The 19,050-nt window shown below is 41.2% G+C and overlaps 1 protein-coding gene across 3 annotated transcripts; it reads left to right on the top strand.

Annotated features, from left to right (window-relative positions):
• Positions 1-15,205, top strand: LOC146493320 (zinc finger protein 385D-like). 3 transcript variants are annotated; one of them, XM_085147612.1, is made up of 8 exons: positions 2-385; positions 2,447-2,562; positions 9,077-9,184; positions 9,710-9,872; positions 11,327-11,575; positions 11,662-11,843; positions 13,430-13,531; positions 13,899-15,205. In XM_085147612.1, the coding sequence occupies exons 1-8, from the start codon at positions 376-378 to the stop codon at positions 14,142-14,144; spliced, it is 1,176 nt and encodes a 391-aa protein (XP_085003738.1). In that variant the 5' UTR covers positions 2-375; the 3' UTR covers positions 14,145-15,205. The 3 variants fall into 3 exon arrangements, with proteins under 3 accessions (XP_085003739.1, XP_085003738.1, XP_085003740.1); XM_085147613.1 differs by lacking the exon at positions 9,077-9,184 and having other exon boundaries at positions 1-385; XM_085147614.1 differs by lacking the exon at positions 2-385 and having other exon boundaries at positions 2,463-2,562; positions 7,002-9,184.
• The last annotated feature ends 3,845 nt before the right edge of the window (positions 15,206-19,050 follow it).

Raw genomic sequence — 19,050 nt, 5'->3', positions numbered from 1 at the left:
AAATGTGCCTGTTGGTTTGTGGATGCTGGCACTGAGGGTGCAGTGGTGTGTGTGGGGGCTACACAAATCCTGGGTGGTAATGTGTACCAATTAAGGTAATTTCCGGGTATTTGCCAAATTAAAACCAGACTTCTGGGAGATGTAGATACACGGGCAGATTTCTACACGGATTGTGTAAAGATGAGGAGGAGGGGTGAGTAGTTGAGGAGGAGGAGGAGGAGGGAATCCAGATGGGAAGGAGCAGCATCGGCGCCGCAGGAAAGAAGGAGAGAGAGGGAGAGAGACTGGAGGAGAAGACACGAAGCCTCATCTCTGCTCGGAGATGAAAGACACATTTATCACACACTGAACAATCGGATCTCACTTGGTGCCGCAATGTATTTTGGTATGTAAACGAAGCTTTTTATTATTATTGTTGTTGTTGTTTTACATTAGTTTTTTAATAGGCTGGTAATAACGCGGCGGAGTCACTTGTTGCTATGTTGGATTGGACGTGAGCTTCGTGAAGTCAGTCACCTGCACAGAGGTATAGACAGAGGGACTCAGCGCACAGGTTATATCACGGTATTTTTGACTTTAAAGTCCGTTTACGCAAAAATAAGTATCGAAAATATTAGTCTATGCTTAAAAGAGATGCAAAAATATAGTAACAGCATGCTGAGAGAAGACAGAAGCTACTTTACTGCGTTTCTTAGATTTCATAACTTGCATTTTAAACGGGTTTCACGATTGGGCTGTTTGATTGCTTTTGATCGTTGCCTGCAAGTTATTGATTGTCACTCCGCTGCTCTTAACAGACTGCAGTCTGTCACGTGTTTCTCAAAGGCATAATAACTTCTTTAAAGTAATCCATCCCAAAAGCAAATCAGATCAATCACGCAACGTTACGTGCGCGCACCCACACGTGCACCCTACAAGACTTTAGTCAGTTAATCAGAGTAATGGCAGAGCGGATGGGTGTGTTATGATTGTGATTGCGATGATTACACACGGTCCTAAATCAAACTGTAATCAAGCTGAGAGAACATGCAAACTATAGAAAATAAGGCTCTATAATCACTCAGCACAACAAACAAGACCCTTATCAGTCATGGCCTCAACGTACTCGTGCACTGTTTTTCAGGTTGCATGTGCACTTATGTACGTGCTTGGCATATTTGAGTTTGTTTTTGATTAGAACCCGTCCCCCCCCCCCCCCCCCCCCAAAAAAAAGTGTTTTGAAAGCGCTGATTGCTTGCTTGTGTGTGTAAAAAAATAACCCTCTAAAATGATTTATTTGAGTAAATAATTTTAAAAGCAAAAAAAAAGAAAAAGAAAAAAAAACAATGACAAAGAAAAATGAAACTGGGAAGGTTGTCAAGGAAATAATAGGCCGCATTTGTACCCAGCATAATTACAGCATACAATGCATCCCCCCAGCAAGAGGTAGAAGAATCCTGCATAGCCTTTATTTAATCAAAGAACAAAAGTATGAAAAGTACAGTTTTACTCAAATTCTGCAGTTTTCTCTCTCTCTCTCTCTTTTTAAATTTATTTTTGCTACCCAAATTTAAGGCTAGTATCTCAAAATTTTGAATAAGTTAGATAAAGTTAGTTTCTCAGTTTTGAGTTATTTTCTTCAGATGGTTAGTTCTTGAAAATTTGAGCTAAATGAGCTAAATTTTTCACTTATGGATGACAAAAACAAACCATGTTCAAGGGTTCAGTATCTTACCCAAGGACACTTTGACATCCATTTCAATTTAATCTAGCACTAAATCACAACAACAGTTGCCTCAAAGCACATTTCATTGTCAGGACCCTACCATAATACAGAGAAAACTCCAGCAATCAGACCACCCTCTGTGAGCAAGCACTTGGTAACAGTGGGAAGGAAAACCTCCCTTTTAACAGGAAGAAACCTCCGGCAGCCACTCTAAGTACTTAGGAAGTTGTACTTGATTACAGTTTACAGCAAAGTGGGTGTTTCAAAGCAACATAAGATGATTTATAGCTGTTCAGACAGAAGCTGTGCCTACTTAAGTAATTTCCAGGATCTGTGAGTGAGAGAAGACCTCTAGGATTAAATATTGGTATATTTTTTCCAGTTAGAAAGCCCATGAAAGCAAATTTCATGCTTTGGGCTACAATATAGCTGGACTGATCCCAAATTCACTCAAATTGGCTCAACATCTTATTTGAATTGAAAACATTAACACAAATGATGAAAAGCATTTTACGTAATAAAGTTTAAATTAAAATAAGACAAGACAAAGATGTAAGAAAGCATCAAAAATGTATCAAAACACTGCAACCAGAGAAGTTTTTGAGCACAGAATGGTTCGCTCTGGTCTATTAGCTTTTATCATCATCATCATCATCATCTCAAAGGAACCACCTCATCGCCAGTCATTGCTCCATATGTTTATCTATCTGCCTGTCTCCTTCCTCCGGTGATGTCTCTCAGGTAATGTGTGCCACAGCACTCTGCCGCCGCTGGCTCGTCCCACGCTGGGCAGGACCCAGCCCTCCCCTGACCCGAAAGCCCTCCTCCCCCTCCACCTGCTGCCTGGATTCACTGACGTGAGTACTGTCAGTCATCGTAGCTGTCATGGCAACAAAGCTCTCACCACCTGCACTCTCATGCCTTTTATTATTATTATTATTATTATTATTATCAAAAGCAAAATTGTTCATTTTACCATACCAATGTTTTGCCTCAAGTGGAGGAGTTAATTTCGTGGAATAGTCTGCCTGCATGAAGTAAAATTTCAATGCACAGATGTATGAGCACGCTGCCTACACCTTTCCAAATATATCATCCCTAATGCAGAGAGCTGTGACATTTCTACACAACCTGGGGGGTGTGGAGCTGAATCCTTGGTATTCCTCCTGCAGAGCTTTTCTTAGAGCTGTCTGCCCCGGTGTTTGTGAAAGGTGAAGGTGGAGAGAACTAAGGCTGGCCAAGTCTAAGCCCAGAGGACTGTAGATGTGTCAGGCTGAGGGTTGATGTATGGTTTACACGGAAATTGTGTGATATCTCTTCGTATAATCCAAGGTGTTAAATGCCTTGGCTGTGTCTATAAGAGTATGCTCATAACTCCATTGAGTCTGACCAAATAACTGCTCGGAAGCAGAGCTGACAATTGTGCTTTTGTTCCTCCCTCATCTTTACTCTTCTTTCCCATGACATGCTGTCAGATGTTTAGAAGATGTCTCTGAAGAGACACTTGAGGGTTCAAAAAGAGTGTATTTGTCTGCCTTTTGTGGCCTCTCACAGTGTAGCAGTTATTTTGCATGTGTGAGTGTGTGAGGGATTGTGTGTAGCGTCCGTCTCTTTGTCAAAAAGCCCATCTGCCACCCAGGGAGACACTGCTCTAGGTCTCGGCCCTCTTGCCTTCCATTTCACCTCGCTTTCATCCACCCCTTCCACTTTCTGTGTTGCTTGTGCTCCAACGCCCTCTTCACTTCAGCTCTCTCTTCATATGTATTTTCCACTTTGTCCCCTGCTGTCATCTTTCCTCTCCGTCATCCTCTTGTGCGCTTTTTCTCCCTTTTGCAGCTTTCAGATCCTCTTCACCTTCTTTTGAACTCCTCTGTTCACTACTAAATGTAAGGCACATAATAAGAAACTTAATATTACAATATTTGTTGCTATTGCTGGGTGACCTTAATATAGCACGGACAGAAAAATGTTTTTAAATATCTCACTCATACTCTCCCTGCTGTCTTTTCCCTGTTTGTCTCTTTCTGTCATTTCTTTGATTTTACTCCATGTTCAACACATCTCCCAGTTGGCAACCACAGAAATAGTGTAACACCTGTAAAAAGGGACTGAGCGCTACATTGTTCACTACTCTTAATGCTGAATGAGTAATGTTGGAGATTTAATTCCTTTTTTGGACAGCAAGGTTAGAGAAAGCGTATTGGCTAAAAACTTAAAATCCAGTATATCTCCACACTAAAAGCCCTCTTTGCCACCTCTGTAAACTTGAAATCTGCAATTAGCTACAGGCTATTATCTCAGTTAATTGCTAATCATTATCTCTGTAAAGTTTAAGAAAATAGTGACAGTGTCAAAAACCCACATATAGTAATTTTACTGTCAGAAATGACGAGGAAAGCAGTGAATGCCCTCACTGATGATAAGAGAATTTGATATGTGGTTAAAATATTAGCTTCCCATTACATTTTAGCATTTACATTAGCTAATTAGCTTGCCATTATGTCAATAGTCATAACTGGCAGGCAGTGTTTTTAATCGCTAATCTATTTAACAGATATTAATAGTGCTTAGTGATGTTTTGATAAAACTCCTGTTTGTTTCTTCGTCCTTGTTTCGCTAATAATTTCAACTGTTTAGCCATTTTTTAGCTTATAATTGATAACTTTTGATTCATAATGTTAGCTAGCTCCTCGACTGTTTAACTTTCCATTTTGTTTATTCCACTAACAGTTTATTATGTTATGCAATTTTTAATCTATACTGTTAAGTTACTAGAAACAATAAAAGAGAGTAGAAGTTGAGGGACTGTAGTTAGTAACTAGTAGCTTCAATAGTTTATCCATGTTTATCCATCCTAACAGTTTCCAGAGTTAGGTCCTTTAAACACTGTAAAATTTGTGCAAATGTTTTGTTCGTTAGAAATATTTTTCAGACTCATCTATTCTTAATGTAACCATTCACACCGACCATGTAATTTCACTGGATGTTTTGTAGCATTTATTTTTCCAAATCTGACCAATCACTGCATTTGGCAATATGTGCGCTCATAACTCAAATTAATACCAGTACTTAATGTATGTGAGATGGAAATAGTAAAATATTCTATTATACCACAGACACACTGCTAGATGCTGCTCCGGGTCAATCGATTCTCTGAAATTATTTCTATACTTCCTCAAACTCTGCCCCAACTCTGCCAACAAGAGCTCAAACTGCCCCACTGAGATCCTGAAATATGTACGAAAGCGGTCGTGGTGAAGCTTCAACTCCTGGATCAAACCATGAAATTCTCCCTGCTGCTGTCTTTTTGTGAGAATTAGATGAACCCAGAATCTTAGTTTCTTACTTTCCTTGTTTAGAAACATCATGACCAATTCATCATTGCTTGATGGTCACTTCATTTTTTTCACTCCGTGTTTTTCGAGGCAGAATTGTGTGTATACGTTACACGGCTTGGATTGGAAGTTTGGATTGGAAAATTTTAGCTTTAATTTTAGCTACCTCTACAATCTATTATCATTTATTATGGAAGCTTGTTTCTGCCACTGGGAAAAAAATAATTGACATACAGAGATAATTTGAAATTTCTTATTATCTCAAAATTTCAACTTGCTCACTATCTCAAAATGTAACAAAAATCGAGATGTTAAGTTGAAATTCGAAGGTACAAACCTTAAATTTTGACTTTGGACAACAAACTAAAATTTTCTTCAGTGGCAGAAGCAAACTAACATAATTTATAAATGAAGTTTGGGTGTCTTTTTCTAATACTTATGTGTTACTTTTAGTTTTTCTTCTCAAATCTGTTCAGATGCACTTTAAAAAAAAAATATCACAGCATTTTAATTTCTCTTTTGTCATTTTAGTTGAACTAATCCTGCTGTATTCCCTTTGGGTTATGCAGACATAATCTCATTTGTGAATCGCTGAACTCTTTCGGTTTTGCTGTCTTTATTAAACAATTAAACCTCTGAGGTCCCCATATCCTTCAGTTGCTTTTGAATGTTTGGAAAGAGCTAAACAAAAATAAAATATTGTCTAGAACGTATTTTGTCAGAGAATTGTCTTGCTCCTCTGAATCGAACCTGTGGGTGTGAAGTAAGTGGGCACGCAGCTGAACTCTGACGGCCTGTGTTTTCTTCTGAAATGTGTCTCTTTATGTGTGGGTTCTTCGTGTGTGTGTATTTGTGTGTAAGCAGTGCATTCACTTGTGTGCTTTGGCCTCCATAAAACTCTGCACAGGAGTTTGTTTGGTGCCCACATGTGCGTTGTCATGACTACAGGGTTGCAGGCATGTGTGTGGATGTTTGTCGTGATTCAGGGACCCCTGCTTTTAAAACTTGGACTTCAGAAGCTTGGTTGGCTCGCATTCTTTTTATTTCTTTCTTTTTGGAAACAAAAAAACAGATATTGTTTCCAAGAATAAAATAATTGAAATGACAAAGAGCCCAAAAGCAGCAGCTCATTCATCACAACTCACTCCCTTTAGGTGTTTGACGTCAGACATTCACACATAGCTGTCATGCTGGTACACAGTGTAAATCCAGGAGCATTCATCATTATAAAGTTTTTGACTATGGTCCAGGTAGTAGTCTGCTTTACTTCACTTGGCCATATGTTTCAGCCATAACTGACTCCCTGGAGCAGAGCATGTCTGACATGCTGACACCCTGTGTGCGAGGAGGTTTCTGGAGGGAATATGCTGGATATAATTGATGCTGTGTGGTGGATGTGATGCCTTTATTTAGTGTACAATTCACTGAATGTACTGCTTTCATTTCTCTTCATGAGCTCACAGTTGCAGATTTGTTTCTGCATGTGATATATGTATTTGTGCGTGTGTGTGTGCAAAACAAAACTGAAGAGGCAATGAGTAAGAAGGGCAAACTGACTTTGCTGCAGGTGCTAGTCCATCGTAGTGCCGAGTGGTGGTGGAGGGTAAGAGGGTAACTCCACGGGGAGCCGGGAAGGTGACTTTGATCAGACGCAGGCGAAGGGAGAGGGTTCAGAGGTAAGCAGATGGAGGGGTGAAGTGAGGAACGTGTGATGGAAGGTCAGGAGGAGATACAGGAGCCTTGGGGCTGTGGAGCGAGGAGGGAGCGAGCGGGCTGTTAGCTGATGTTAAACTGTTCGATCTCATTCACAGAAGCATAAAAAAGATGTCAAAATACTCTCACATAAAGATGTTTGTCACACGTTACATGACAGATTTAGTCCTTTGCTTTGTTTCTTAAATTTCTATGACTTTTTGCATTTTACACATGATACACGTGATATATGTTTGTTTTTATGTAAGATTGCTGGGGTTTTCTATAGACAAACAGCTGCAGGGAAACAGGGAGATAAGAGACCTGCGACTGCACAGATACATTCCAGTGGAGCAGCCCAGAGTGATGATCAAAGAAAAGTAGTGAGAACACACACACACAGACACGCACACCCAATGTTGAGTTTTTCACTTTTGAAGAACGTGTTCAGGTTTGGCTCTAAAGAAACAAGGTACATCTCTACTGCAGTGCTATACTGAGGGTTCTCTGGGGTTAGAGGACTAGCTGGCTGACCCATAAGAATGCATAAATTTTTACTTTTACCACTAACCAGATTTCCATAAAACCCCCACTCCTCACTCCCCACTCCCTGCCCGCTTTGGCTGCTTATATGGCCTCCTACATTTCATCTCAGGTAATAGTCTTGTTTTGCTCCACAAAGGCCAGTTGGGTTTTATTACACTGAGTAGTTGTGCTCATTACAATTTCCAGCAATGTCCAGCAGTGCACAGTGTTGTGTGGTCAGATAATGGTATTGTGTTCACGCATATATGCAAAGGCATGGACAGGTTTACTGCCTCTCTCTTACACGCATAAATAAAAGTAATCTGGGTGGTGGGGGGGGTGAAAATGTCTGAAACTTCATTAGCTGATCTGCAGTACGAGGCAACACAAACATGATTATGCTGCACGCAATTTAAAGCTATTTAACTTAATTTTCTTAATATGGTAATGGTTTCTCGCTGTTCAGTTGGAAAGACCATTTGCACATTTGGTGTTATAAAGTCTTCCTGGAACAGGGCTGTGTGAGTAAAACTCTCACCCCTGCAGGTTTTAAAGGTGCCTGTAAAAAGTTTTGTGTTTTCTCTGTTATGGATAGCAAAGGCTGTGGTCAACATGGCTTCAAGGTGGTCTGAGCGGACTCCAACAGTGATGTGCAGAAAGAAGGGCAGGGCCATTTTACCACTGTGCAGCATCCCTTTTTATTTTAACAGTCTGTAAATGTCTGGGAACTGAGGAGAGTAGCTGCTGTTCAACAGTCCTCTGTGGGGGTTTTTTTTGTCCATCCATCCATCGATCCATCCATCGATCCATCCATCGATCCATCCATCAATCCTCCCTCCGTTTTAGAAATTGTACAGAGATTTCTTCAGATTCTCTGAATCTTTTGATGATATTGTGCAATGTAGATAATGTGGTATTCAAACCCTTCACAATTTTACGTTGAGTAACATTATTCTGAAATTACTCCTCAATTTGTAGACACATCTTTCAGCAGGTTGGTGCACCGCAGCCCAGTTTTAGAGATTAGAAACTTTGCATCACTAAGATATCTCATGTTACTGGCTTATTGCCAGTTAAACCAATTACTAGCAAAAAGTTCCTCCAGCTGTTTCATTTTAGCACCACCTACTTTTCCAGCCTTTTCTTGCTCCTGTGCCAACTTTTTTGAGATCTGTTGCTATATTTTTCATGAAATACCAAATGTCTCAGTTTAACATTTGATGTGTTTTCTATATTGTGGTGTGAATAAAATACGTTAAACACAGTGCACTGAATTTTTCAGAATTGGCTTTGCTCTTCAGAGTGCTTATGGCCACAAGGGCAAAAAGCTTTACCACACGTGAGCATTTAGAACATATGGAGAAAACCTGTGGTCAGCAGACAAGTGGGTTATGCTGCAGAGTGGTGTGACAGGTTTCATATAAACATTTTGAATCCTGTGCTATCCCATGAAAACAGTTCAGTGTCAGTGTAATTAATCCAAGCTGAAATGACCAAACAGACTGCACTGTGAAAGCTTTGTTAAGTCACGTTACATCATGCCAGTCAAGATGATATGTTGGTATTTGTCTCGGGCAAGCCGAGGCAGCAGAGAGCACGTGGTTTGCTGTGTTGTTGATTTCACTGATAGATGTGTGAACATCAATATTGTTATGTTTATGGGCACCAACCCCCCTTAGTAGGTCCTAAAAGATAAAATTACCTGCTGATAGCATGCCATTTAAAGAGGAGATCACTTTCACTACCTAACTCAGTCTCGTCTGTTAGAGCATAATCCAAAACCAGTTCAGATATAACTTTTCACTTTTCCTTGTTGCAGATGGATCATATACATAAAGCTCTGATTGGCCCAGGCTTCGGGCTAACCTCGCACTTAATAAGAAAGCCCAGTTCCTGCGGCGTCTGTCGTCTTAGATTCAACTCTGAGGTGGGCGATGCTGTGTGGGAAACACACGCTTTGTCAATAGTTTTTTGTCTTTCAAGGTGCGCTTGTTTTTCTCACACACGCCCTTACATGACAGTTGAACCACAGAGAAGACCTGCCCTTACACATGGCTGTCTTACTGGTTTTGAAGGTTTAAAGCTTTCTTACTTAATTACTGGGTCGAATGTGAACTCACCTGATATTTGATCTTGGTAGAAAATTCATTTTGTATTATTTGTGCCATAGCATGACTCATAAGAAAGCAACTCAACAACTGCAAAGTACTCTCACGTATTGTACGGAAATCTTTGTAAAAATGTGGAAAAAGTGCACATAGTGCTGTACTTATTTACTTTAACGACTTACCACTTGATTACTTACTACACTGGCAACAGTAAGCCAGTAAGTCAGAGAATTCTGTAAGTTTTTCCATTCATATTCAAGTCATGCACTGTTGTGTAAAGTAAAGATAGCCACTTTACTGCATGAAGCAAAATCTTTTTTTTTCTTTTCCTGTTGGGCATCAAGGCTCAGGCTTCCTCCCATTATACCGGCACGAAACATGCGAAAAAGCTGTTAGCTCTGGACGCCCCAGATTCAAAGATCAGGACCTGTGAACCAGTCTCCAAGGAAACTGCAATCCTGTTGTCGTCGTGCTCACGGCCCTCCAGCTCTGACACAACATCAGGAGGTGAGTACATTTCTGCAACCATGCATGCACACGTGTGCAGAGACATCATGCGCATGACACCATTACACATATGAACGCGTGGCTCAGACCTTCTTTTCCTAGTCACGACCTTAACTCTTTGATGTGATAAACCACCTGCTGCTTTGGGTAGCACGGTGAAGTGATTAAAGGTTGGGCATTATCTGCCTCTTCTTCGTGTCTACATTTTCTGACCTCATTCAGTGGTCTCCTGACATCAAAAGAGCATTGAAAATGCATTGAATATGATCTGTGGGTAGCTCTCCTCCACTATGTATGAGTGTATGTTTGCTCAAGGGCCTTGGGCACATGTGCGTCTGCAGGCATGCAAGTGTGGCGGTGTGTCAAAGCACAGACTGCTTTCCAGCGTGTGTTTATATTTGTGCCAGTGCTGATGTGCTACTTTTGCACATGCGTGGGTGTTTAAGGATTGAAAATAATGCATTTCGCCACAGCTAAAGAAGAAAGAGGTTGAAGAAATATTCTTGACAACGCCGACAGGAGAGTTTGTTTTTGAGCAAGTGAGAGGGTGAATGATCATTTCAAGAGTTTCGAGGAAGTGGATGAGAAGCAGGAGTGCTCTCTGAAGATTACTTTAGTGAGAGAGTGGGGAATCAGTGGTAACAAACAGACACCCACTCAGTGAGGCAGAGCTAATCATTGTTATTAACAGAGAGTGAATCCTTAAATCTGCACACGCTCCTCCGTGGGAAAGTGGGCACCACAAAAGATAACAGAGTCAAATCATCTCTATACAAAAGTGTCCGTTTAAGTGCCACGAGGCAGAAACCCAGGAGAAATCATTGATTATTAGTGTGATTAGAGAGGTTGATGGAGCCCATAATCATGTGTAGTGTGCTGAGCTTTTATCTTTCTCTTATCATAAAGAATTCAGGAATTTCATAGAAGTGGAAAAATGTTCACGTTTGTCTTCCTTAGTGCTTGTTCTTGCCAACAGGACTTTCCCTAATGCATTTTTTTTTTTGGGGGGGGGGGGGGGGGGGGGGCTCTGAAGCTTCAGCAGTAATCAACAGAAAAAATTAAAAGTTTCTCATCTGAATTTAATACCCCAACACTGTCAAAATCACCACACGCATACGTTTAAAAGCTTTAAGGTGGTGCTGCACTGTGCCGCTCTGTGAACAGAGCACAGAGAGAGGGAGAGGGAGCCGTGGAGAGCAAGACCTCGTAGACTGAGATTCTTCACTGGCCATAAAAGTTGATAAATGTGTACTAAATCTAGAAATGATGTTGCTAAGCTGGCTACAGTGTCTTAATATTAAACTAAATCACCACAAATCCATTTATTTCTCCAGTCTACATAAAAAAATACACATTCAAATATCACAGTTAAGAACTGAATATCTACCCAGACGATGAATATCCAAACAGTCAAATATTAAAGTATAACCTTACTTTCCCCCCCTTTGTTTTAGAGCCTTCATCGCTGAACCCTACCTCAGAAATGGCACCATCAACCAGTGGCTCCACTGAAACTGTGAAAGCACCTTCTGACCCTTCCTTGTCACCCATTTCAAGGACAACAGAGAAAGAGGCACCAAAAGATGGAGAGGCAGAAGCTCCAGGAGAGGAGACCGAAGAAGCAAAAGCTATACGTCTTCTGTACTGCTCTCTCTGCAAGGTGGCTGTCAACTCAGCCTCCCAGCTTCAGGCCCACAACAGTGGTGAGAGGCAGTCGCTGCCACGGCCAGACTTTGCCCACATGAAGCGTGTTTCTATACTTTGTTGATCTGACTTTATATCTGCTCAGGCACCAAGCACAAGACCATGCTCGAGGCCAGAAGTGGCGATGGAGCCATCAAATCCTTCCCCAGGATGGGGGTCAAAGGCAAGTTGGCTGCACCATCTGAGTCATCGACAGGACTCCAGAATAAAACTTTCCACTGTGAGATCTGCGACGTGCACGTCAACTCTGAGACTCAGCTCAAACAGGTGATCCGTGCAATATGATCAGCTCAAAAATGAACTTTGACAATTGTAGATGTAATGTTTCAACTTCTAGGAGTTCATAATTTTTTATCAGTTTTGGGTATAATGTGATATATGGCATCCAAGCCTCGAAATCTTAGATAATAATTTGTTTGACATTATATAGCATCTTAAAATGTATTACCATGAAAGGTGGTTTATAGATTTTTAATACAAACATCAATTAATTACAATTACAACATGACTAATACAAAAAAACTTTGTATATACATGTTAATATTCCGCTGCATCTGCTTTTACCTAAAAAAAAACAGAGACGCTTCATAAAAAATTACTCACATGATGAGAAATATACATGCACTTTGCTAGGTACTCCTTGCTAGTACCAGATTAGACTCGCTTTGTGTTTAGACCTGAATTGAATCTTCATGGCATAGATTCATAAAGCTGCAGGAAGCATTTTGGTCGGGTGCACAGTTGCTGCAGATTTTTCAGCTTCACATCCATGATGCTAATTTCCCTTGATTTGAGCTCTGTGAGATTGCATGCTCTGGGCACACAATCTGCTCCCGCATACCTAAATGCACTCAGTTGCTGCCATGTGATTGGCTGATTAGATATTATCTTAACGCACATTGCAATGCACAAGTGTCTGGTGGTCATTACAGGAATCACAGGATATAATGTACAACAAAACTTCAATTTTATGGTTTGAGGACAAAAGCAAATTTATTTAATTAGATTTATCCAAGAAGTGATCCCTTGCTTTTTGCAGTCACACCATGCAATGACCTTATTTTATTGCACACTGATTGCCAGTAGTTGTTTTGTTCCTGCCCTCAGGGAGTGACCAATGGAAGGTAACATAAGAAAACTGACTCTTGCACTGACTTACTGGTTAGTTCCTCTTGTTCATGTAAAGTTATTAAAAGGTCAGCTGTCACACAGATTTGCTATTCAAAGAGTTCAGGAAGTACAAAGCCACCGCGATCCATCATCACTTTGTCCATCATGCATTAAAGACGGCAAACTCAGGGCCATGCAAATTTTATTCTCAATCACAGTGTGAACGGCTCACACCTGTCGCTGCAGGTGAGTTAAAATCACAGATCCCTCAAGATAAAGAGCACAAAGCTACTAAGCCTTTGCTATTTCACTGAGCATTTGAATATGATGTTAGCATCTCTGTTCGTGATGTGAATGCATAGCGTTGGTCTTCACTGCCGACTGTTTAAAAGTTAACTTTGGCCAGGTGCTCATGAATATTTAGCAGCTTGCTGCTGATTGTGTGGCGCGTTGGCCACAGCCATCTGTTTGTGCTTGTCAGTCAAATTTTAAAAGATTTCCTAACCCGCCCCTCATAAATATTTGGAATCTCAAAGTCAGAGTCAACAAAATACAAACAGTCTGCCTGAATTGCCAAAAATAGGAGCTTTGATTCCTGCTTGCCTTTAATTTCCTTTTCACATTATTCAGATTACCAAGCATCACCTTCTTCTTTCACCCATGCCATCTTTCTGCTGCAGCCCGTGTCTGTGTGGGTTTCTTTTGCTGTGTGCTTATCTACGTGTCTTTTTCCTCGACTCCAGCACATCAGCAGCAGGAGACACAAGGACAGAGCGGCAGGTAAACCAGCCAAGCCTAAATTCAGCCCCTACACCCCCACCCAGCGTCACCAGAGTTTCCAGGCAGTGAGTACCATGCTATTACTTGACTTACTTTCACCCCCTCATCGTTGTGTTTGTGTACATGAGTTGATCCTCATGGGCTTCTTCCAGGAAGCTCCACTCCCTACTGCCAGTGAAACAAATAGTCAGCAATAGCTCAAGAATAATAAATTTTCTGAATTCTAACCCCTTGACATGATGAGTTGGACAAAAGGGCAGGATTTCACTGGAACAGAGAGTGGATTATTAATAAAAATGCCTGATAAATGGAACAGCGTGTACCTCTACTTTTTCCTGTTCTTCTTCTCTAGTTTCCTACTTTAAACTGTTTAATTTCCCAGGAAAAACAATCAACTTGATACTACTTTGTCTGCCTGTCTTTCATCCCCAGATAAGGCTGACTTTACGAAAGAACCAAGATCTGACCAAGCCTCTGGCGTCTTGTGTCCTCCAGCGTCAGCTCTCTGTTGCCGCTGCCGCTGCTGCCATGGCATCTTTGCCCCCATTCCCTCTCCCATCTGCATCAAACTCGAACCCCGCCCTGTTTCACAGTCAATCCCTCCCCCAGGCCCTGCTTCATCCGGCACCCGGACCCATCTGCACAACGCACACGTCTGTTCTGTTTTCCCCCTACTGACCCGGCCGATGTCTCTATTGCTTCTGAACTACAGCTAAAAGCAGACATGAGGCCCGAACAAGATGTGATATAAGCCAGTGCCCTTTGTACTTCACATGCCAACAGACACCACGGGTGTCACGGACCAGAGTGGGTCAGATTGAGGTAGCAGATGGGCGAAAACAGAGTATTTTGAAATGTGAGAGAGTGTGTGAATGCTACCGGGTGCGTGGACAGACGTATTCATCACAGAAGTGCAAGTTTTTGCTTTATATTGTAGCACTTTTGCTAATAATCTTTGACGCATTAAAGAAATTCCCTCTCTCGATATGTATATATATATATATATATATATATATATATATATATATATATATAAAACAAAGATGCAGGATAGCGAACTTCCATGATGAATATATCTGTGTGTGTTTGTACGTGCACATGAATGCTATTCAGAGCATGCTTAACTATTACTTTCCAATTTAATAAAAAATTCCTGGGGACGCTCACATCAATTGCACAATGTTCCTACTTTTCTTTCTGTCTGAGGGTTAATGCATCCTCACGAGGTTATTGTTGAAAATGCTCCAAAAATGTGCAATTTATCAAATAAATAAGTGCAATAACGATTCAAGTTCATGTCTTTGTCGGATGGAAATTTAAGCATCAAAAAGATGAGAGCGTACCCAAGAGGATAAACATTTGACTTTCTCATTTCAACTCCTTGTGTACGTGTCCACGTGTATGTGCCGGAATTGTTGACGCAGCCAGGCGTCACCTCCTCTCCAGATCATAAATCTCAGTATCTGACTACGACTTAAGCTCAGTTAATCTCCTTTGATACTTAGCAACACACAGAAAAATTTTCCTAGGTTTTTTTTGTTTCAGGTAAAAAGGACACATCCATGGCAGGATGTCTCCAAAGGCCCCTCCACATATCCTCCAGCTTCAATCTCTGAGATAAATCATTGCAGGAATGTTCTGTCTGATGTTATTGTCTGTCTTTCTGATAAGGTTTACTACACTGCAGCTGCAAGCAATGTGGTCAGTTTGGTGCACTTAGTATGGATACAGTGTGTGTGTATGTGTGTGATTGCTGGTGACATTCCACACTGATGTTAGGTGAGTGATGGCCGTCTATACTTGCTTCTTAAAAAAGATCGTTCGTGTGTGCTGCTGCCTTGTCAACTTTTCCTGACCCCTCGTCATATTTTCTTGTTTTATCTTTCATCAGACACCAAACTGGATTAATTTGTTAGATGTTTTTCTTCTGTCTCCTGCAGTTGCTCCAAAGCAAATAACCTTACCGGCCAGTTCGGAGAGTTATCATCCAATATGTCACTGCGTCCTGATTCTTCCCATTGTCACGGCAGTTAATATTATTATAAATTGCCTGGGTGATGACTGTGAACATCTGTGTGGGGGATGCTCAATTCTCCACACGCTATTGGAATTCAGACCTCCACTGGCCCCCTAACTGCCTGGCTCACTCCCTGGCCAGCCTTCACCGCCTTTTCTCCTTCACCTTTTGTCATCTTTCTTTGGTTATCTCACATGTTCACGTCTACTTTCTCCACCAGCTTTCTGGCAGGTGCACGTGCACGCATAAACATATGTCAACAATACAAAAGCCTGACTTGGCATCCAGGGAATTTTTTATTCTGTGCTACCTGGAACGACTACAAAAGTACAATGCAGAGCTATGCATGCCATGTGAAGGCTGCTTGCTGTTCATGTTCATAAAAAGGCTATAATAAGCTCTTGGCGTGTGAACGCAACCTTTTGACACATTTCAACTCAGTTCAAATAAGTAAGAACAAAGGAGGTTGTGTATACAATGAGTATGAGTATGACAGGAACCACCATTCAAGCTTAAAATACTTAAGTTTTTCTTATTATTGTATTAGACCAGAGTTTGTTGAAAGAAGAGAAGCATACCTTGGTAAATTCACTGATTTGCTTCATAGCCTTTGAATCATAGAAGAAGACCAATCCTACTCTCATCTCTGTATGGAAGTGCCAGTATAGTTGTGTCTCCATCACACAATTCACCATTTTATGGGGTTATCGTGGATGTTTATCAGGACTCTGTGGAGGGAAATTTCTCACTTTGCAACAAAAACACACCTTGCACACAACACCTATTAAACAAAGTGCAGTTTTGACGCTTGAGTTTTTGCAACTCATTAAACAACTGAGACCAACAAATGTGCTAATTAGTGAAGTTTAGAGACACAAGGATTTATTTGTGTAACAAAACCAACCGCACAGTCTACATGAAAGTGGACCTGTTGTGCTCGTTTCTAGCACCGTATTTCTATTCTTGCATTCAACCAGAGAAACTTTGATCAAAAAAAAAAAAAAATCCTGATTTGTGTTGTAAAAGCTCTCGATGCACACACTTCATTCACCTGCTATGGCAAACAAAGCTTTTTAAGTTCTTATTACTTTAAGGCCACAGTTTTAATTGATTGGCTGCCCCTCTCAGTCAGAAGATTTAAACAGCAGGTGAGTGTGGTCTCTCTACTCAGAGGGTTTGTTAGCAGCCCTTCTCTATGACATCATGTAGTGCCAAGAGTAAAACAAGAGATTTAGGGGTGTTGCAGGGAATACTTACACACACACTGATCATATTATTTAAAAGACGGACCCTGTAACACTACAGATATGACTGGCCCACTTGAACATGGCATTTTCAGGGATCTGAATTTTCTTTTTTTCACCTATTATAAAAAAAAGAATTACGACAGGCCTGTTCAGAGACCTCATGGTATTTGACCAGGTGGTTAACAGCAATCTGTGGGCTTTAAATCCAGTCAAAGTATTGCACATCTAAAGGCTGGCACTCCTACACCACAAGACCTGTGCAAGCTGCCCTGTGGGAGCAATGTCTCTCCAGCTCGAGTGGGCAGACAAAAGGTGAGCAGGCTGAGAGGGAGCTGCGGCATAAGCACCATCTGTCTGGGTCAGCATACCTCCATGGCAATCTAGTGAGCACAAGTTAAAAGATCAGACAAAGCCTTCAATTTGGCCTCTTGCTTAAGATGCATCTGTGGCTGTTGCAGCAGTATGGCATGGCGCAGCAGATCAGTAAAGGGAGCGGATGTTGGCTGTGAAGTTAATGTCTCGGCAGGGTGTTCAAGAGCAGGCTGTAAGGCATAATGGCCAAGGTGCAACCCACTGAGAGCTGATTGTGTGTCTGGGGCCCGGTCCTGCTGTCGTCTGTGTTCAATGGGATGTGAGTGTGAAGGAGTGCTGCTGCAGTTATGTTTGTTAGTAGTGCAGCAGCTGGTTTTGCATCCATAGAAGGAAAACTGCTGGAATCCTTCTGCATTGCTGAAAGAAAGAAAGAAAGAAAGAAAGAAAGAAAGAAAGAAAGAAAGAAAGAAAGAAAGAAAGAAAGAAAGAAAGAAAGAAAGAAAGAAAGAAAGAAAGAAAGAAAGATTTCCAGTAATGCATAGCGTTACAAACCAGTATTGGATCATTCTGAGGCCTATAAAACAACCTCTTCTAAACCTCTACAAAGTTTAATTTTAGGCTTTGATTACACAACCTATGTTATGATTTCATTACCATAAATTGTGATTATGGCACCATAAGCTCATTTTCCATATTAAAAAATGGGACTTTGTATTTTTGGCCCCGGTAGAGGCGAGCTCACAGATTAGAGTTAATACTTTTCATCTGGTAGAAAGGCAGATGATGGTTTCATTGGCCAGTCAGGATGTCTGGACACGGATGTAGGAGCTAGAGATCTGAGTGGACAGAAATGAGTTTATGATCTCTTAATAATCGCATTACGTCACAAAAGGTTGACACACTCCTACTGGCTACTGTTATACTAAAAAAGGCAACCTATTCATGTGTGTTGATGTCTCGTCTTGCTTTTTATTAACTTTAAGGTACCCTAATTTCACAGTCAACCACAGCACTCACTCTATTTTTATTTTAATCACTTCCTCCTATCCCTTTTCCTCTACCTGTGATAATAAGTTTCTCTCCAGGCAGCTGACATGCGGGTAGTGAGGAGCTGCATGAAAAGACTGTGTGATGGATTTGTCCATTAAAGCAAGCTGAGCTAAAACCCGCGGAGTCCCTCTGGCTGTCTATCCGTCTGACTTTATACGTTTCTCTCTCTTTTTCTTTTGCTCTTTAATGCAGTCAGACTCTCTAAAAAAACACACACACGCACAAACACCACTCAGTATTTCCCCTGCTGTGAGGCAACAGCTGTAACATTTGCTTTCTTTTAGCAAGAATAATACACCTTTTAAGTAAACACCAATGAGTCACCACAGGACTGTAAGGCTTACACACACTCACTCAGTTCCACCCCAACACTAAAATGGCATCAGCTACATTCTTTCAAAATAAGTGTAATTTATTTTGTTTGTAATTAAACTTGATTGCTACATGTCCTCGTGCAGGTAATGTTGAAATAATCCTGCTTAGAATTCACAAAGAACCAAACATTTGTGAGAAAGGTCAGCTAAATGGAGGACTGTTAATGATCCATGGTCTTGTCCAATATCAGGTGCCTGTTTACAGCTGAGCCACCTTTTCTGGAGTCATTTGTTACCTTACCAAACCTTCGCCGTAGTCTCGGTTTGCTTGGCTGGCATCCTCCTCACTCGCAGAAGGTCCAAATGAATTAGCTGCAGTGCAATGCCAGAAAGGTCCTGGTTTCCTCCCCATCCCATGCCAAGCAAGACATCCCCTGTGTGGCTTGGAAAATTAAATCAGCTCATGACTATGTAATACCAAGTAATCCAGTATTTATGGAACATTTGTTGAGTAAAACCTGGGAAGGTTAATGATGGGTACTTATGGGTGCAGGGTGACTGTGAGAGAGGCAGATCTCTATGTGTGCGTGTGTGTGTGTGTGAGAGAGAGACAGTGTGCATAAAGGTATGCGCTTATTATGGGC

This window comes from Neolamprologus multifasciatus, chromosome 22 (assembly GCF_963576455.1).
Source record: "Neolamprologus multifasciatus chromosome 22, fNeoMul1.2, whole genome shotgun sequence".
NCBI lineage: Eukaryota > Metazoa > Chordata > Actinopteri > Cichliformes > Cichlidae > Neolamprologus > Neolamprologus multifasciatus.
The sequence above is the reverse complement of the archived record's forward strand: the minus strand, read 5'-3'. Positions and strand labels throughout refer to the sequence as shown.

What these genes read in the sequence shown, in the direction of transcription:
- LOC146493320 (XM_085147612.1), top strand. An exon ending in TGCTGCCTGGATTCACTGAC is followed by an intron (nt 2,563 to 9,076) that starts GTGAGTACTGTC and finishes TCCTTGTTGCAG; the next exon opens with ATGGATCATATACATAAAGC. An exon ending in GTCACCAGAGTTTCCAGGCA is followed by an intron (nt 13,532 to 13,898) that starts GTGAGTACCATG and finishes TTTCATCCCCAG; the next exon opens with ATAAGGCTGACTTTACGAAA.